At 47.8% G+C, this 21121-nt stretch overlaps 1 protein-coding gene across 1 annotated transcript in view; it reads right to left on the reverse strand.

The window, feature by feature from the left end:
- Positions 1–863: 863 nt before the first annotated feature.
- Positions 864–21121, reverse strand: part of ercc3 (excision repair cross-complementation group 3) — a 61900-nt gene continuing 41642 nt past the window's right edge. Inside the window, exons 10-15 of the mRNA XM_038790187.1 lie at positions 20857–21059; positions 19693–19789; positions 19375–19492; positions 5206–5324; positions 2711–2863; positions 864–1185 (exon numbers count right to left, since the gene is read on the reverse strand). Coding sequence (XP_038646115.1) covers positions 1060–1185; positions 2711–2863; positions 5206–5324; positions 19375–19492; positions 19693–19789; positions 20857–21059 — 816 coding nt within the window. The 3' untranslated portion in view covers positions 864–1059. The remainder of the gene's footprint in view (positions 1186–2710; positions 2864–5205; positions 5325–19374; positions 19493–19692; positions 19790–20856; positions 21060–21121) is intronic.

Consider the following 21121-nt stretch of genomic DNA (forward strand, 5'->3'; position numbering starts at 1 on the left):
TGAGTAGGGTGATCATTGCTCGGAACAACATCGAGGGCCGAAGGGCCTGTTCTGTGCTGTACTGTTCTATGATATGTAAAGAGGCTACAGGTGGCCTTTGGAGCAGGTGATTTAATGATAGAGTTTGGTGCAGAGTGTTCAAAGAAAACTAAAGGTGTTTGGGAAAAGGAGCAGATCTCTCGACTCTTTACTCAACAGCCGCCTGAGGCTAACAGTGGTAAACATTCGCTGCACTCCCTCGAGAGCAAGAACATATTTCCTCAGAGAAGGAGACCAAAACTGCACACAATACTCCAGGTGTGGCTGCTCCTGTACTTGAAACCTCTCGCAATGAAGGCCAACATACCATTAGCCTTCTTTACCGCCTGTGGCACCTGCATGCTTACCTTCAGCGACTGGTGCACAAGGACACCCAGGTCCTGCTGCACACTCCCCTCTCCCAATTTATAACCATTCAGGTAGTAATCTGCCTTCCTGTTTTTGCTTCCAGAGTGAAACTTGACTGCCTCGATTGAAGCTGCCTCCACCTCACCTCCAGGCCGTGCATTCCAGAACCAAAACACTCACTGTGTGAAATATTCTTTTTTCTCACATCACATCTGCTTCTTTTGCAAATCACTTTAAGTTGGAGCCCTCTCCCTATCGCCCCTTTTTCGAGTGAGAGTAGTGTCGCCTGATCTACGTTTTCTGTCTCTGCATCAACGGGAAACTCAATCTGCACGACCTCAGCTGCTGCCCAATCGAAGTGCAGCAACAACTAGATGCCGGTGAGCTGGGAGATGCCGGCTCCCAAGATGAATCAGCCGCGTGGCTAACTTCTCCGGAAGGGAATAGGAGACAGGGGGCAATAAAGAAAACTGACATTTAGAAAAAGGAATGTTTAATTATTTCAACAACAATGCAACTCAGATCCGTCGTAATAAATAACCCTCCCCCAAAAAAAACACTCCGCATATTTGGCTTGTCAATCAGAAACACTGGTGGTCTGGTTGTTGTCAGTGGAAACCCAGGTTATCCAGAATCTTCCATTACTCTGCAGTGCCCAAGGTTGTCACCCACTCATTTCCTGAAGCGTTTGAACAGAGGGTGGATGTTTTTGCCAAAGCTCTTGCTCCGATGATACTCCAGGTAAACGGTGTCATCAGCCCCCGACATTGAACTCATCGTTCCAAAACGGCGTGAAACCTGATGGACAGGAATTTAAAAACAGGCAGTCAGACCGGAAAACACAGCGGAGACTGTGGGTGAGAAGGAACGCTGCACTGTCAGAGGGTCAGTACTGAGGGAGTGCTGCACTGTCAGAGGGTCAGTACTGAGGGAGTGCTGCACTGTCAGAGGGTCAGTACTGAGGGAGTGCCGCACTGTCAGAGGGTCAGTACTGAGGGAGTGCTGCACTGTCAGAGGGTCAGTACTGAGGGAGCGCTGCACTGTCAGAGGGTCAGTACTGAGGGAGTGCCGCACTGTCAGAGGGTCAGTACTGAGGGAGCCCCGCACTGTCAGAGGGTCAGTACTGAGGGAGTGCTGCACTGTCAGAGGGTCAGTACTGAGGGAGTGCTGCACTGTCAGAGGGTCAGTACTGAGGGAGTGCCGCACTGTCAGAGGGTCAGTACTGAGGGAGTGCTGCACTGTCAGAGGGTCAGTACTGAGGGAGTGCTGCACTGTCAGAGGGTCAGTACTGAGGGAGCGCTGCACTGTCAGAGGGTCAGTACTGAGGGAGTGCTGCACTGTCAGAGGGTCAGTACTGAGGGAGTGCTGCACAGTCAGAGGGTCAGTACTGAGGGAGTGCTGCACTGTCAGAGGGTCAGTACTGAGGGAGTGCCGCACTGTCAGAGGGTCAGTACTGAGGGAGCGCTGTACTGTCAGCGGGTCAGTACTGAGGGAGTGCTCCACAGTCAGAGGGTCAGTACTGAGAGAGTGCCACACTGTCAGAGGATCAGTACTGAGGGAGTGCCGCACTGTCAGAGGGTCAGTACTGAGGGAGCGCCGCACTGTCAGAGGGTCAGTACTGAGGGAGTGCTGCACTGTCAGAGGGTCAGTACTGAGGGAGCACCGCACTGTCAGAGGCTCAGTACTGAGGGAGTGCTGCACTGTCAGAGGGTCAGTACTGAGGGAGTGCTGCACTGTCAGAGGGTCAGTACTGAGGGAGTGCTGCACTGTCAGAGGGTCAGTACTGAGGGAGTGCCGCACTGTCAGAGGGTCAGTACTGAGGGAGTGCCGCACTGTCAGAGGGTCAGTACTGAGGTAGTGCTGCACTGTCAGAGGGTCAGTACTGAGGGAGTGCCGCGCTGTCAGAGGGTCAGTACTGAGAGTGCCGCACTGTCAGAGGGTCAGTACTGAGGGACTGCTGCACTGTCAGAGGGTCAGTACTGAGGGAGTGCCGCACTGTCAGAGGGTCAGTACCGAGGGAGCTCCGCACTGTCAGAGGGTCAGTACTGAGGGAGTGCTGCACTGTCCGAATTTGCTCCAAATCTGTTCTGCCCCGAGTTTCAACACGTGCTGGCCGAGTGAATCAGGATTTGGCTGTCGAAGATTTCTGTAACGCTTCATTTAATTTCAATGCCCTCTCAGCATCTCAACACTAGGGTCCATTTTAGAAGATCATCATTTGGGCACTAACCTCCAACAAACACGGTTCCAGCAGATTCACATGTCCTCCCTCGCAGTCCCCGCACCCATTCTTCAGTTTAATAATCACACTGCAACTTCTTACCTGCCCTGACTTTGACCCAAATTCCCCGAGCACAACCTCCTCCTCCGCATCCAGATCCGAGGCTGCGAGAACCTTCTGCAGAAGCTGCTGCTGGTCATCTTTTGTAGCAAAGGCCAAGTCCTCCTCGTCCATTCCTGCCAGCTTTGTAATTACCTGCCGAGGGAGAGAGGAAATGTAACTCACACGGCTCCTAGGCACAGATTATAGAGCTGGAATTCGGAAGTCAGTAACTCCAAGTGTCTGAATTAATCACCGGTGAAAGAGCTGCCAAGCCCTGGGAGCAAGCATTGGATCCTTGGCGGCTGGTTTTGGGTCTCGGGCCTGGTCACATGGACAGAGCCCTCTGAGGCAAGACGGGGCAGAGGGAGTGAAGAGATTCGTCCTTATCTCAGTCCTCAATGACCTGTCCCTTACTCTGAGACTCTGACCGCTGGTTCAAGACATTTTGTTTATATATATATATATATCACGAACATTAAGGGACCCAGCACTGATCCTTGTGGTACGTCACTGGACACTGGCCTCCAGTCACACAAACAACCTTCTACCACCACCTTCCATCTCCAACAACGAAGCCAGTTTTGCATCCAAATTAACCTGGATCTCGTGCTGGGAATTTCACAGTAACTTCATTGCAGTTAGTAACCCTACTTCTGACACTAATAAAGATTATGATTATTTTGTCTTCTTTATCAATCTCCATGTGGCACCATGTAAACAACATCGTCTGCACTACCCTCATCTACACACCCAAACACCTCCTCAAAAAATTAAAACTAATTTGTTGGGCACGACCTCCCTCTGCCAAAGCCATGCTGACTATCCCTCATCAAATGTTGCCTCTCCACGTGGAGATTAATTCTCTCCTTCAGAATTTCCTGCAATAGTTTCCCTCCTCTGAGGTGAGACTCGCAGGTGTATAACTCCCTGGTTTATCTCCCCCACCCTTCTTGAAAAGTGGATCATTAATCACCCCCTCCAGTCTTCTGGTGCCTGCCCTGTGGCCAAAGAGGAACTGAAAATTTGAGTCGGAGCCCCTGTAGTTTCCTCTCTTGCCTCCCACAGTCGCCTGCGATACAACTCATCTGGACCTGGGGACTTGTCCACTTTTACATCCGCCAAAACTTCCAGTATCTCCTCACTCCCTACGTCAAAACTGTTCAGAGACCTCAGTCTGCACACTCACTCAGCCTGCCTGCATCCTCCTCCAAACTCACTAGCTTTGTGTCATCTGCAAATTTGGAAATATTACATTTGGTTCCCACATCCAAATCACTGTTAAAATATTGTGAACAGCCAGGGTTTGATCATTAAACCTTGCAGTGCCCCACTGGTTACAGGTTCTATCCTTACAATTATCCCTTTATGTCTACTCCATTAACCGATTCACAATCCATGCCCCCCAATCATATGTTCTCTCATTTTCCTCGAGTGGGACCTCACTGAAACTCTTCGGAAAATCTAAATTCACGACAACCACTTCTTCTCTTTTACCTCTTCTGCTATTTACATCCTCAAAAACTCCCAAACAGTTTTGTGAAACTTGATTTTCCCCCTCATAAATCTGTGTTGTCTTTACCCAATCAAAACATTGTTTTCCAAATGTCCAGTTACCACATCCTTTATAACAGATTCCAGCATGTTCCCGATCACTTTCGCTCACTTCGCAAATAGTGAGGTGACATTTGCTACCTTACAATCTGCAGGAACCATTCCAGAATCTAAACTTTGCCAAATGATCACCAAGACACCCACTATCTCTCCAGCCGGATCTTTCAACACTCTGAGATGTAGGTCCCAGGGATTTATCAACTTCCAGTCTCATTCATTTTGTACGACTTTATTTTTAAAAAACTAACATTGAACTCTTTCTGTTCCTCAGTCACCCCAAGTCCTTTGAATCTCTCGTATTTCGGAGAGACTTCTTGTATTTTCCTCAGTGAAGCAGGCAAAGTATTTTTGCTTCTCTGTCATTTCCCTATTCCCTGTTAGAAATCCTCCTGTCCTTTCCTGTAATGGACCCACATTTGTTTTTAACCAATCTTTTCCTTTTTTCACATAAATATAGAAGCTTTTACTGTCTGTTTTTGTGCTTCCTGCTGGTTTATTCTCAATCTATTCTCTCGAACAGTTTCTTGGTCCTCTTTTACTGAATTCTAAAATTCTCCCAATCCTCAGGTAGCAGCTTTGTCAGCCTCTTCCTCTATTTAATAACAATCATCAACTTCCCGTTAGTCACTTTTCCTCCTCGGTTTTTGCGCCCTAAAGGAATGTATGTGTTGTAACCCATATTTTAATTTTTTTTTAATGTTTCCCATTACCACCTAGCGCCTTCGTGTCTGCATACGTTCCTTTGTTTTGGCCAACAATCTGATGGATCGCTGACCAGAGGCTTCAGAGAACAGAGACAACCCTTCACAGCAGTGACCTGTATGACATGCGACCTTAACCCTACCCTCAACCCCGAGGGAATCTCCGCTCCATTCTCCACTCACCTTAAAGCTGTAGCCCTGATCCACCAGGAACCTCTGTCTCTTCGCAGAGTAAGCCATCTCCTGTGTATCCTGAGACACCAAGGAATAGAAGAATGCGTTGTACTCCTCAGCAACCATCCCTATGAGATAGCACAAGACCCAGGACAGAACTCCATGAGAATTAAAGTCAGCACATAGCAAAAGGACAAACGTGTTTCATGGCCCCAGTATTTTCTAAATGGGTGCGGGGAGTTCAAATCAATTCCATCTCATGTTTACTTGCCAAAGTTAAATACAAGTACCACAGATAATTTGAGAGTGATCTTTATAGAATGAGAGAGCAACCATACACCCTTGGGAGGCCACACAACAGGCAGACGGACACACACACCCACCGACAGACATGCCACATGCAGTCATGAATGGTTATAGATAATCAAATAGCTAACAGGAGGAAGCGCCACAGATATCCCCACCTCCAATAATAGGCAGGCCTGCACATCAGTGAGAAAAACAAGTAATGTTTGTAATCACATTCAGACAAGGCAAAAGTGCTGAGTGCACAATCAACCTCGGGCTCCTCCTGAGGTACCCAACACCACAGATGGTAATCTTCAACCAATTCGATTCATTCCATGTGACATCAAGAAGCAGCTGAAGAAGGGCAGCACGGTGGCCTAGTGGTTAGCACAGCTGCCTCACGGCGCTGAGGCCCCAGGTTCGATCCCGGCTCTGGGTCACTGTCCGTGTGGAGTTTGCACATTCTCCCCGTGTCTGCGTGGGTTTCGCCCCCACAACCCAAAAATGTGCAGAGCAGGTGGATTGGCCATGCTAAATTGCCCCTTAACTGGAAAAAATAATTGGATAATCTAAATTTTATTTTTTTTTAAAGTAGCTGGATACTACAAAGGCTTTGGGCCCTGACAATATGTAGCAGAACCATGCTCTAAATACTGGCGAAAGAGCTGAATTCCAGCGGTGAGCTGAGAAACAATGCCCTTGACGTTTGATTGAGTTCGTCAACAGGGAGCCCTGCGCAAAACTGAAGGCAATGGGAATCAGCGGGGAAACTCTCCACAACCCAACACAAAGATAGATGGTTGTTGGAAATCAATCATCTGTGATGAAAGGTGCATATTTTTATGATTATGTTTTGTGCAGATTAAGAAAATTGTGTGGGCGAGACCTCGGTAAATTGGACGTGGGGAAGGTTACTCGAGACAGCTTGCCTTTGAGGTTAAAAAGGTTTTACATTTGTGCATTTGAAACGAGAGATAATGGTGAGTTTTAGTTTAGGTGGGTTATAGGTCGGATGTGAAATTTGCATTGTGAGATAAGTGGGTGTTATAACCTGCCTAATTACTACTGGCTGGGGACTAATGGCAATCCCACAATCCTTGGTGAGTATGAGTTTCCCCAATGAGGGATTGGAGAAATCATTAGCAGAGTCACCTGCATTAATAGAGCTGGCCAGTGTGGAACCAGCCAGAGAGGAGAGAGCAGTGCTGGAGTACTGCTGCTGTTGTATATATGTAATTGTAAATAAAGTTAGTTCTTTCGATTCTACAAACTCGTGCTGGGTTTGTGGCCCTCGCAAAAGTGGGGAAACTGCATTTTCAGCTACTGAATTTCAAAAAGGGAGGTCAGAGGTGACAAGGAACATTTGGAGCTCTCATGGGTTCCGTGAGAAAACCGGGATTAAATATGTTCAATTTGATTGACCCAAAAATAGAGACAAAATAGAAAACAAGATAGATCTGCATATTTGGAGAAGCTGAGTTCAAAGAAGGTTTTGAGAACAGTGGAAGCTGAGATTAAAGGGGGAAAAGATATTTGAGGAAGGATGTTTAACTGTAGTGTGGCTATACCTCAAGGCGCTGAGGTCCCAGGTTCGATCCCGGCCCCGGGTCACTGTCCATATCTGCGTGGGTCTCATCCCCCACAACACAAAGATGTGCAGGGTAGGTGGATTGGCCACGCTTAATTGCCTCTTAATTGAAAAAAGGTTTGAAAAAGTGGGAGTGTGGGAGAAATCGTGAGGTGTACCTTTATTAAAGTCATGACAACTTCTTGACCTGGGTAATATTACTGGATTTAAGGAGATTGCTACCAAAATGGTAGTATAATTTTGTACTTTTGGCCAAGCAGACTTTTTTGGGACCAAAGAGAAAATGCTGGTAAATCTCAGCAGGTCTGGTAGCATCTGTAGGGAGAGAAAATAGCTAACGTTTCGAGTCCAGATGGCCCTTTGTCAAAGCTTTTGTCAAAGTTCTGTCAAAACTTTTTTAGGACTTGTTCTGTAACTTTACACTTCAACTCGGTTACTTTAATCTTGGGTGCTTAATTTTTTGTTACAAATCTTTTAATTTGTAACATTCTAAAGGTGCTACTGGAGTCCTATGCTTTTGGGGTCAGTTGCTCTTCTTCCTTGTTTTCATGGTGATAAAAAAGGTTTCTGACCAGCAAAGCATTAATGATCTGGAAGAAGGAACTGAAGGCATTGTTGCTAAGTTTGCAGATGATACAAAGATCTGTAGAGGGACAGGTAGTATTGAGGAAGCAAGGGGGCTGCAGAAGGCTCTGGACAGGCTAGGAGAGTGGGCAAAGAAGTGGCAAATTAAATACAATGTGGAAAAGTGTGTGGTTATGCACTTTGGAAGAAGGAATTTATGCATAGACTATTTTCTAAATGGGGAAATGCTTAGGAAATCAGAAGCACAAAGGGACTTGGGAGTCCTTGTTCACGATTCTCTTAAGATTAATGTGCAGGTTCAGTTGGCAGTTAAGAAGGCGAATGCAATGTTAGCATTCATGTAAGAGGGCTAGAATACAAGAACAGGGATGTACTTCTGAGGCTGTATAAGGCTCTGGTCAGACCCCATTTGGAGTATTGTGAGCAGTTTTGGGGCCCATATCTAAGGAAGGATGTGCTGGCCTTGGAAAGGGTGCAGAGGAGGTTCACAACAATGATCCCTGGAATGAAGAACTTGTCGGATGAGGAACGTTTGAGGACTCTGGGATCTGTACACGTTGGAGTTTAGAAGGATGAGGGGGGAATCTTATTGAAACTTACAGGATACTGCGAGGCCTGGATAGAGTGGACGTGGAGAGGATGTTTCCACTTGTAAAACTATAATCAGAGGGCACCATCTCAGACTAAAGGGACAATCCTTTAAAACAGAGACGAGGAGGAATTTCTTCAGCCAGAGGGTGGTGAATCTGTGGAACTCTTTGCCGCAGAAGGCTGTGGAGGCCAAATCACTGAGTGTCTTTAAGACAGAGATAGATAGGTTCTTGATTAATAAGGGGATCAGGGATTATGGGGAGAAGGCAGGAGAATGGGGATGAGAAACATATCAGCCATGATTGAATGGAGGAGCAGACTCGATGGGCCGATTAGCCCAATTCTGCTCCCATGATTTATGGTCTTAAAGCAGGCTTTGTGAGGGCAGCACGGTGGTGCAGTGGTTAGCACTGCGGCCTCACGGCGCCGAGGTTCTAGGTTCGATCCCGGCTCTGGGTCACTCTCCGTGTGGAGTTTGCACATTCTCCCCGTGTTTGTGTGGGTTTCGCCCCCACAACCCAAAAATGTGCAAGCTACGTGGATTGGCCACGCTAAATTGCCCCAAAATTGGAGAAAATTAATTGGGTACTCTAAAAAAAATTTTAAAAGCAGATTTTGTTTGGGGTCTGACTTAATAACATTTGGTGGATCAAAATGAATTGGAGTTTATGAGGAGGATACTGAACTCAGGGGTTTTGTGTTGAAGGATATTAAAATGGTTGGATTACAGAATGACTGCAGCAGTTACCAAGACTTTTCTGGGGTGGAAGGTGTGACTGTGGAGTATTTGAAATCCTGGGCTAAGGGTCAGGTGAATGAGTTAGCAGGGAAAGCGAAGGTGAAAACAAAAGCAGAATTTCATTGGGCTAATGATATGGTTAAAGCACTTAACCAGCATTGAAAATGAGGAGGTACCTGAAACAGCGCCACACAGTTTGAGGTAGGAAGAATTCCATTGCAGATGAAGCAGTTTGATATAGGATGAGGCAAAAGGCAGAAAGCTTGAGCTTGAGAGATAAATGCAACCAAGAAAACGCGAACTGGAAGAAAAAGAAAAAGCGAGAAATGAAGAGACTCGAGTTAGAAAGAGAGAAGAAATAAGAAAATGACAGATGTAACGAAACAGAAATAAAAGAAAACTTGCATGTGAAAAAGAGGAGGAAGAAAAAGAAATCTGTAAACTTGAGCTTGAATTTCAAAAGAGAGAAGTTATCAAGAGAGAAGGAGAGCTGCTTCAGGGAGAGAAAGAAGGGAAACCATACAAACTGCCTGTGGCAAAGCTTAGAATAGAGGAGGAAAGGAGGGAGTCAGATGGTGGGTTTGATTCCTCTGACTTTGATTTAGACGGAAATTCTTTGTTTAAGTGCCAAAGTTTACAGAGGGTGGGGTTGAAAAATATTTCACCTCATTTGAAAGGATAGCTGTGGCGTTGAGTAGGGCAAAAGGTACCTGGACCAAAATGTTAGAGAGTGTTCTGTCAGATATGACCACGAGAGTGTATGCAAGCTGATAAGAACAATCTGCAAAGTAGTCAAAAAGGCAATATCAAACACTTAGGAGAAGAAAGAGACAATCAGACATTTGTAGACTTTGCAACAGAGAAACTGGATGGGGTCAATGGTTTTGGTTCTTGGCGTTAGAGTGGACCTGCCCGGGAATTCATGAGGTACGCCTTTATTCATTTGACAGCAATTCCTTGACTTAGGTAATGTTTATTGGATTTCTACGGTTAAGGATTTATACGGCGTTGTTACCAAAAAGGTAGTTTAATTGCATACTTTTGACCAAGCATGTTTTTTGTTCGATGTGGCTGATTTAACTGTGTAGCTTTTGTCTTTAAATATTTTTTAAAATAATCTTTATTGTCACAAGTAGGCTTGCATTAACACTGCAATGAAGTTACTGTGAAAATCCCCTAGTCTCCACATTCCGGCACCTGTTCAGGTACACGGAGGGAGAATTCAGAATGTTCAAATTACCTAATAGCATGTCTTTCAGGACTTGTGGGAGGAAACTGGAGCCACCCGGAGGAAACCCACGCAGACACGGGGAGAACGTGCAGACTCCGCACAGACAGTGACCCAAGCCGGGAATCGAACCTGGGACCCTGGCGCTGTGAAGCCACAGTGCTATAGTGCTAGCCAGTATACTACCGTGCTGCCCATAAAGGCAGTTTAAGTTATTGCTTAAGTTGTGTGCTTAAGCTATTTTTTAATAATAATTTTTTTAAATTCAACGGTGATACTGGAGTTCTATGCTTTTGAGATCCTCTGCGTTTTCTCAATAAAAAAAGGTTTATGATCAGTGAGACAGACTTTGGTCAGGGGGTTGCCTTACTCAGCAATAGCATCAGCAGTGGTCGAAACACATCTCAGTCCTGGGACATCACGACAGGAGTTCCTCAGGGTAGTGTCCTCAACCCAACCATCTTCAGCTGTTTCATCAATGACATTACCTCCATCATAAGGTCAGAAGGGGGATGTTTGCTGACGATAGCTGAATGTTCAGCACCATGCGTGGCACCTGAAGCAGTCCGTGTCCAATGCAGCACGACCTGGGGGTTATTGGGAGTGAGCAGGAATGTGGAGTTCCGTTCACAATCAGATTAGCCGCGGTCTTGTTGAATGGCGGAGGCACGAAGGGGCCTCCCCGCTGCTCCTAGCTCATACATCTGTAGGGACAATATCTGTTCGGCAAGAGTTAATGTTCCCTAACAGTTAAGTTGGAACTGGAGTGTTAATTGAGTAATAGATTGCACCAATATATAAAGGGGATACAGGAGGCACTGTTTTGTTGTTGAAGGGATTGCTAAACAATAAATGTGAAATGGAAGAAGTCAAGACCTGCTTCCCAGCGCTGATTGCAGAGTTCCCATCAGAGCTCAACAATATCCTGACCTGGGTTGGCAAGTGGAAAGTAACATTCACACCACAAAAACACAGACCATCTCTAACGAGAGAATCTATCCTTGTGCCCTTGATATTTTATAGCATTACCATCGCTGAATCCCCCACTGACAACATCCTGGGGGTTACCATTGACTAAGCTGCACTCGCCATATAAATACCATGGCTACAAGAGGAGGTCAGAGGCTAGGAATTCTGAACGAGTAACCCACTTCCTGACTCCCCAAAGCCTGTCCATCATCAATAAGGCACAAGTCAGGAGTGTAATGGAATACTCTCCACTTGCCTGGATGAGCGCAGCTCCAGCAACACTCAAGAAGCTCAACACCATCCAGGACAAATCAGCCCATTTGATCAGCATCTTTTTCACCATCTTAAACATTGACTCCCTCTCACAATGACAGTGTGCATCATCTACAAGATTAATAGTGGCAAATTGCCACGGCTCCCTTTGACAGCAGCTGCTAAACCTGTGACTAACTAGAAGGACAAGGGCAGATACCTGGGAAAACCGTCAGCTGCAAATTCCCCACCGCCAAACCACTCACCATCCTGACTTGGAAGTATAGCATCAATCCTTCAGTCATTTGTAATGGGCCAGGGTTTAGAGAGCCCCACAGTGTATCATGGAGTTCACCTGACCCACAACTTTTACTAGATTGTGGTATGGGGAGCACACGGCCCACTCTACAGGTGTGGTACAGCAGAAATTTAAAATTAATTTTTAAAGCAAAACAATGTTTATTCTATGAACTCAGTTAACCTTTTTAAAACATACAGTGAACATGAAATGAAATGAAATGAAATGAAAATCGCTTATTGTCACAAGTAGGCTTCAAATGAAGTTACTGTGAAAAGCCCCTAGTCGCCACATTCCGGCGCCTGTTCAGGTACACAGAGGGAGAATTCAGAATTCTCAGCTGGTACGGGAATTGAACCCACGCTGCTGGACTTGTTCTGCATCACGACCCAGCTGTCTAGCCCACTGAGCTAAACCAGCCCATATATAGAATAATAAGACCATAAGACCATAAGACATAGGAGTGGAAGTAAGGCCATTCGGCCCATCGAGTCCACTCTGCCATTCAATCATGGCTGATGGGCATTTCAACTCCACCTACCAGCATTCTCCCCGTAGCCCTTAATTCCTCGCGACATCAAGAATTTATCTATCTCTGCCTTGAAGCTATTTAGCGTCCCGGCCTCCACTGCACTCCGCGGCAATGAATTCCACAGGCCCACCACTCTCTGGCTGAAGAAATGTCTCCGCATTTCTGTTCTGAATTTACCCCCTCTAATTCTAAGGCTGTGCCCACGGGTCCTCGTCTCCTCGCCTAACGGAAACAGTTTCTTTGCGTCCACCCTTTCTAAGCCATGTATTATCTTGTAAGTTTCTATTAGATCTCCCCTTAACCAACTGCGGGTAAGAAAGGGCTGGGTGGGACAAACCTATCATTCCTGTTATGGGGCAAGGGCCAGGGGGGTGGCGATCCTGATTGGCAAGAGGACAATGTTTAGGGCGACAAAGACGGTTACGGACCCAGGGGGACGGTATGTCATGGTCAGCGGGGCCCTGGATGGGGCGCCGGTAGTCCTAGTTAACGTGTATGCGCCCAACTGGGACGACACGAGCTTCATCCAAAAGACCATGGCAGAAATCCCGGACATAGCGACGCACCGACTAATCATGGGGGGGGACTTCAACTGTGTACAGGACCCAACGACGGACAGATCAAACCCCAGAATGGGGAAAACCTCAAACATGGCAAGGGAACTCAGTCACTATATGGAGCAGATGGGAGCAGTAGACCCCTGGAGATTCGCCCACCCGGGGGAGAAAGAATTCTCTTTCTTCTCCCCAGTACACAACGTGTACACCAGAATTGACTTCTTTGTGGTGGGGAAAACGGTGCTTCCAGAGATAGACAAGGTGGAATACTCCGCAATTGTGATATCAGACCACGCTCCACACTACATGGATGTGCGGCTAGAGACGGGAAGGGCCCAGCGCCCCAAATGGAGGTTGGACGGTGCCTTACTAGCTGACAAGGCCTTCAGCGAAAGGATAGCGCGGGCCATAGCGGAGTACACTGAGATCAACCAAAACGGGGAGGTCTCACCCTCCACGTTCTGGGAAGCGCTTAAGGCCGTACTAAGAGGGGAAATCATAGCCTACAAAGCGCAAAGAGATAGGGAGGAAAGGGTGGCTAGGCAGAAGCTGGTCGACTCCATACTGGAGGTAGACCATAAATACTCCGAGGCCCCGACCGTAGAACTCCTGGCGGAGAGGAAAGAATTACAAAGGAACTTTGACCTGCTCTCCACCAGGAAAGCAGTACACCAACTCCGCCAGGCACGCGGGGCCCTATACGAACACGGAGACAAAGCCAGCCGCCTGTTGGCCCACCAGCTGAGAAAGCAGGCAGCCAGCAGAGAAATTGCGCAAATCAGAGATACCAGAGGCACGTTGGAAACAGAACCAGAGAGGATTAACAAAACCTTCAAGGCCTTCTACCAAGAGCTGTACACCTCAGAGCCCCCAACGGGGAAGGCTGGGATGAACCGGTTTCTTGACGGACTGGACATACCAGTTGTGGGAGAGGGCAGAAAACGGGATCTGGAAGCACCACTAGCACTGGGAGAGATCATGGACAGCATTAGCTCCATGCAGGCGGGGAAGGCGCCGGGACCGGACGGATTCCCGGCGGACTTCTACAAAAAATTTGCGACAGCGCTGGCCCCGCACCTGCGGGAGATGTTCACAGACTCGCTAGCTAGGGGCACATTGCCACCCACGTTAGCACAGGCCTCAATCTCGCTGATACCTAAGAAAGACAAAGACCCAACGGAATGTGGGTCATACAGACCCATATCTCTGCTGAATGCAGACGCCAAAATACTGGCCAAAATCCTAGCCAAGAGGCTAGAAGACTGTGTACCTGAGGTGGTCACAGAGGACCAGACGGGCTTTGTCAAAGGTAGACAGCTTACCGCGAACATCAGGCGCCTGCTGAACGTGATAATGACCCCCTCCGGGGAGAGAACACAAGAGGTGATCGTCTCCCTGGACGCAGAAAAGGCCTTCGACAGAGTCGAGTGGAAATACCTCATAGAGGTACTGGAGCGGTTCGGGCTTGGAACAGGGTTCACCGCTTGGGTAAAGCTCCTGTACAACGCTCCCATGGCGAGTGTACAGACCAACAATACCAACTCCCAATACTTCCAGCTGCACAGGGGCACCAGACAAGGATGCCCACTGTCCCCGCTGCTGTTCGCACTAGCAATTGAACCGCTAGCAATCGCGCTCAGGGCAGCAAAAAATTGGAGGGGGATCCGAAGGGGAGGTAGAGAGCACAGGGTCTCACTCTATGCGGATGATCTGCTCCTCTATATCTCGGACCCACAAAGCAGCATGGACGGAATCATCGCGCTCCTGAAAGAGTTTGGAGCCTTCTCGGGCTACAAACTCAACATGAGCAAAAGTGAGATCTTCCCAGTACACCCGCAAGGGGGGGGGGGGGGGGGGGGGGGGGGGGGGGGGCAGCACTAAAGGGGCTGCCGTTCAATCAAGCCCGACATAAATTCCGCTACCTGGGGATCCAAATAGCCCATGACTGGAAAGGGATCCACAAATGGAACCTCACCAGCCTGACGGAGGAAGTTAAAAAGGACCTGCAAAGATGGAACACACTCCCGCTCTCCCTCGCGGGGAGAGTTCAGACGATCAAAATGAACGTACTGCCCAGGTTCCTCTTCCTGTTTAGATCCATTCCGATCTACATCCCCAAGGCCTTTTTCAAAGCGCTGGACAAACTCATCATGGCGTTCGTATGGGGGGGTAAAAATGCTAGGATCCCAAAGAAGGTCTTACAAAAAACAAAAACCAGGGGAGGGCTAGCCCTCCCGAATCTACAATTCTACCACTGGGCAGCAACAGCCGAGCGAGTAAGGGGATGGATCCAGGAGCCAGAGGCTGAGTGGGTGCGTGCGGAGGAGGCCTCCTGCATGGGAACCTCCCTCCGGGCCCTCGCCACGGCAGCACTCCCATCCCCACCCAAAAAACACTCCAGCAGCCCAGTGGTGACAGCCACCCTCCAATCCTGGAACCAACTGCGGCAGCAACTTGGCCTGACCAAAATGTCGAACAGGGCTCCCATCTGCAACAACCATAGGTTCACACCAGCACTGACTGACGCCACCTTCAAAAGGTGGAGGCAGGACGGGGGGACACTGACAGTCAGGGACCTATACACGGACGACAGGATCGCAACACTGGACGAACTGACAGAGAAATTTCAGCTAGCTGGGGGGAACGAGCTACGGTACCTGCAGCTCAAAAACTTCCTACGAAAGGAGACAAGGACGTACCCACAACCGCCACGACAGACACTACTGGAAGACCTACTGGACGCAAGTATCCTAGAGAAAGGGAACTGTAGTGACATGTATGACCGACTGGTAGATAGGGACGACACCGTACTGGACGCAACAAGGAGGAAATGGGAGGACGACCTGGGGATGGAGATAGGGTGGGGACTCTGGAGCGAAGCACTGCATAGGGTCAACTCCACCTCCACGTGCGCAAGGCTCAGCCTGACGCAACTAAAAGTGGTACATAGAGCCCACTTAACAAGAACCCGTATGAGTAGGTTCTTCCCGGAGGTGGAAGACAGATGTGAACGGTGCCAAAGAGGCCCGGCCAACCACGCCCACATGTTCTGGTCTTGCCCCAGACTCGTGGAGTACTGGACAGCCTTCTTCGAGGTTATGTCCAAAGTGGTGGGAGTGAGGGTGGAGCCATGCCCGATAGTGGCGGTCTTCGGGGTTTCAGAACAGCCAGATCTATTCCTGGGGAGGAGGGCGGACGCCCTTGCCTTTGCCTCCCTGATCGCCCGCCGTAGAATCCTGTTTGGCTGGCGGTCAGCAGCACCGCCCAGAGCTGCGGACTGGCTGTCCGACCTCTCGGAATCTCTCCAAATGGAGAAAATCAAATTTGCCATCCGAGGGTCGGACGACGGCTTCCACAGAACGTGGGAGCCATTCATGCAACTGTTCCGGGACCTATTTGTGGCCAATGTACAAGAGGAAGAATAGTCGGGGGAAGGTAGCGGGAGGGGGGGGGGGGCTACAGGTTCGGTACGGGGGTTCGATGGCTAGCTAAGGCCCAAAACCAAACTAAATAAACATGTTGAGGGAGGGGGGGGGGGGGGGGGGGGGGGCGGGCGCAGTTACCACTACGAAGATGCTTACCTGTAAATATGTATGTTAATTTTTGCGTGTTTGTTTGTTTTTTTTTTGTTCTTTTTCTCTCCTAACAATTTGTAATTTGTTCAATATAAAATATGAAAACTGAATAAAAACATTTATAAAAAAAAAAGATCTCCCCTTAACCTTCTAAACTCCAATGAATACAATCCCAGGATCCTCAGCCGTTCATCATATGTTAGACCCGCCATTCCAGGGATCATCCGTGTGAATCTCCGCTGGACACGCTCCAGTGCCAGTATGTCCTTCCTGAGATGTGGGGCCCAAAACTGGACACAGTACTCCAAATGGGGCCTAACCAGAGCCTTATAAAGGCTCAGTAGCACATCGCTGCTTTTATATTCCAACCCTCTTGAGATAAATGACAACATTGCATTCGCTTTCTTAATCACAGATTCAACCTGCATGTTTACCTTTAGGGAATCCTCGACTAGCACTCCCAGATCCCTTTGTACTTTGGCATTATGAATTTTCTCACCGTTTAGAAAGTAGTCTATGCTTGGATTCTTTTTTCCAAAGTGCAAGACCTCACATTTTCTCACGTTGAATTGCATCAGCCATTTCCTGCACCACTCTCCCAAACTGTCTAGATCCTTCTGCAGCCTCCCCACTTCCTCAGCACTACCTGCCTGACCACCTAACTTCGTATCATCGGCAAACTTCGCTAGAATGCCCCCAGTCCCTTCATCCAGATCATTAATATATATGGTGAACAGCTGTGGCCCCAACACTGAACCCTGTGGGACACCGCTGGTCACCGGCTGCCATTCCGAAAAAGAACCTTTTATCCCAACTCTCTGCCTTCTGTCAGACAGCCAATCCTCAACCCATGCCAGTAGCTCACCTCGAACACCATGGGCCCTCACCTTACTCAGCAGCCTCCTGTGTGGCACCTTATCAAAGGCCTTTTGGAAATCCAGATAGACCACATCCACTGGGTTTCCCTGGTCTAACCTACTTGTCACCTCCTCAAAGAATTCTAACAGGTTCGTCAGGCACGACCTCCCCTTACTAAATCCATGTTGACTTGTTCTAATCCGACCCTGCTCTTCCAAGAATTTAGAAATCTCATCCTTAACGATCGATTCTAGAATTTTACCAACAACCGAGGTTAGGCTAATTGGCCTATAATTTTCCATCTTTTGTCTTGATCCTTTCTTGAACAAGGGGGTTACAACAGCGATCTTCCAATCGTCCGGGACTTTCCCTGACTCCAGTGATTTTTGAAAGATCTCAACCAACGCTTCCGCTATTTCTTCAGCCACCTCTCTCAGAACTCTAGGGTGTAGCCCATCGGGGCCGGGAGATTTGTCAATTTTAAGACCTTTTAGCTTTTTTAGCACCATCTCTTTTGTAATGGCAACCATACTCAACTCAGCCCCCTGACCCTCTATAATTTTTGGGATATTACTCATGTCTTCCACTGTGAAGACAGACGCAAAGTACTTATTAAGTTCTCCAGCCATTTCCTCGTCTCCCATCACTAGCCTTCCGGAATCAGTTTGAATTGGCCCAATGTCTACTTTGGCCTGTCGTTTGTTTCTTATGTATTGAAAGAAACTTTTACTATCATTTCTTATATTACTGGCTAGCCTGCCTTCATATTTGATCCTCTCCTTCCTTATTTGTCTCTTCAGACCTCCTGGGAGTCTGTAACTGAAGGAAACCCCTTCAGGGACCCCCTGACTGGAGATATCTTCCACAGATACCCCCATAACTAAAGGGACCCCCCCACAAAGATGCCCTAACTATAGGGACCCCCTCCACAGGGACCCCCTGACAGGAGATACCTCCCACAGATACCCCCATAACTAAAGGGACTCCCTCCACAGGGATTCCCTAACCAGAGGGACCCCCCCCCACAGGGATTCCCTAACCAGAGGGACCCCCCGACGTTAGCAGCCCAGACAGGGACAGTGAAAGAAATTATGGCGATAACACGGAAGCTGCAGGCGTTCGTTCCCCAAAGTTGAACAGCTGTGATCCGTGTTTCAACTGCGCAGATCCAGCAGCTGCAATTCATTCATAACTCTCAGTATTGGGCAGTGATTGACAGCTCCCACAAACATCGGTGGCCCTCATTCACTCACCTGCCTTTCATGGATCAGTGATTCTCAGCGGTCAAACAATGTTCACAAACACTGACCACATCAAAGAGAGGGAAGTGAAAAATGAAACGAAATGAAATAAAAATCGCTCATTGTCACAAGTAGGCTTCAAATGAAGTTACTGTGAAAAGCCCCTAGTCGCCACATTCCGGCACCTGTTCGGGGAGGCTGGTACGGGATTGGAACCGTGTTGCTGGCCTGCTTTGGTCTGCTTTCAAAGCCAGCGATTTAGCCCTGTGCTAAACAGCCCCTGGCTGTCAACATCTTAGCAAACATCAATTCAAATACACCCTCCAAAGAATACAACACTCTCAGTAATCCTTAAACTTTCCTTTTAACATCCATAAGACAAAAAACCCTTTTTACAGAAGCACATCAGGTTTAAATTCACCACTGAGAACAGTTATCACTCTGAATTCACTAAATGATCAAGAGATAGTCTTTAGATGGCAGAGAGAACATTACATCTTGGCTGGCTGCAGCTCCAACACTAAAACAAAAGCAAAAAAACAGACAGACCCAAGCTTTTCCTCAAAGCGAAACTAAAAAGCAGACAGACAGCCCAGCTCCACCCACACTCTGACATCGCTGATAAACACCCATTTCTTAAAGATACTCTCACATGACACATTGTTGGATAAAAATACCGCAACTCCCTCCCTAACAGCACTGTGGGTGTACCTACACCACATTGACTGCAGCGGTTGTGAAGACAGCTCACCACCTCAAGGACAATTAGGGAGGGACAATAAATGCCAATCTAACCAGCGACGCCCACACCCATAAACAAATTTTAAAAGACATCCACCCCAGAACGCTCGCAACAACAGCAGGGAAGCGCTCTCACCTTTCTTGGCCCGTAGTACTCTGCCCAATCTTTGAGCCTCTTGACGCCTGGACCCCCCGTGTGATGATATCTGTATCAGTACATTGGCTTCAGGCAGATCAAATGATGTGTCGCCCACCTAGCAGAGATCAGAGTGTAAGTGCCACATCACAATCATCGTATTGCCAATACAGAGCATAGTACAGGGATAGAAACAGGTCCAGTGATGCACCGACGCAGAAACTGTTGGCACCACACACAGACATTACCCACTCACAGGAATTATTACAGACAACCAAAATAACTTGAGCACTAAAATCCAGCTGCCTTCCCATTTACCTTTGAAATAAAGATGGTGTTTATTTTTGGGTTGTGAGTGAAGTTCTGCAGAATCTGCATCCTTTCACCTTGTGACGTTGGTCCATAAATGTAAGGCCTGAAATTCAAGAAATGAGAGACATGAGGTATTCGAAAATCTCAACCCCACCTACTGCCAGCCCATAGTAATCAAGGCAATTCCATATCGCTACTTGCCAGTGGGAACTGAACTCTACAATGCCAGCCCAGAATCTGTAAACTGTTACCAACCTGGCTAATATTTACTAATTTGTTATTCAAATTGGTAATAGTGAATAATGACAGGCGCCCCACCTCAAATTCTGTACAGTTCTGTAAAGATATTTTCATATTTTTAACCAAAGCTTATTATTACTAATGTTAATCGACCTTCAGGAATTGGAGGGCTTTCATTTTGAACTATTGATCACTATTTCTCACCAATAAACCCTCCATTTCTACACACCGGGGGCAAGCTGGGTTCAGTAGTTTTGGCAGGATGTTGGCTGTTTTTCCCGGGCTCTCTGATACCGGGAGCATTTTGTAACCGAGCCTCACTGAACACCATCATGTGGAAGGGAAGCAGATAGTGAGGGAGAGTCTGGGTATTTACAACTATTCAGCTACCCAGTAATACAGCAAGACGTGGCTTGGGAGCTTTAAAAGGTAATACAGGGATTAATCTCATCAATGGAGTGAGGAAACGGCACTCAATCCGGGAATTAGCGAGCACCCTGAGGCAGCGATCGGCTTGCAGTGAAGCACCAGTCAGCCTCAGCTCCTGGCAATTGCAAAATAACATTTCCAGGAAGCTTCTCTGCAATCCAAAGTGAGAGTAATCAAACCGGAGAAAAGAGCAATGGGAAACACCATGTTTACAGCTGGTCGGCAGGCAAGAGCAGTCTGAACAGCCTGATACTGCAGCGGGCACAATCTGCAGGGCACACTCACAGTCAATGCCTGCCCGTGTCACCATCCACACTGACAAACCAGAGGTCATCCATGTCCTACCACCGTGCCTCCATCCTGCCACACCCACACTCCACCCACAGGCCGGCCCTGTAAATAGCCACTGACTTTCCTGCTCTCTGCATCTTCGCCAGATAGGTTTCACCCTGACCCCGATCTCGGAAGGCGGTGCCAGAGGTTCTCTCGGCCATGACTTACTTGTTTAGTTTGATCGCGTACTCCTTGAGTGCAAACACATTGTCCGCAAACACTATGATCTTGTCGTTTCTCCTCTCATGGAAGCGAATCAAGAACTGACAAGCTCTGAACTTGTTGGGGTTCATCACGTAAAACAGCATTCTCTTCCTCGTCTTAATCGCAACGTACTCTCTGTAAAACTCGGGTGACATTGGGCACCAGACCTACAAAACACACCCAGTGGGAGGGAATCAATTATCTAGCACTCTCCAGAAATCACCATCAA

This window comes from Scyliorhinus canicula, chromosome 2 (genome assembly GCF_902713615.1).
Source record: "Scyliorhinus canicula chromosome 2, sScyCan1.1, whole genome shotgun sequence".
Taxonomy (NCBI): domain Eukaryota; kingdom Metazoa; phylum Chordata; class Chondrichthyes; order Carcharhiniformes; family Scyliorhinidae; genus Scyliorhinus; species Scyliorhinus canicula.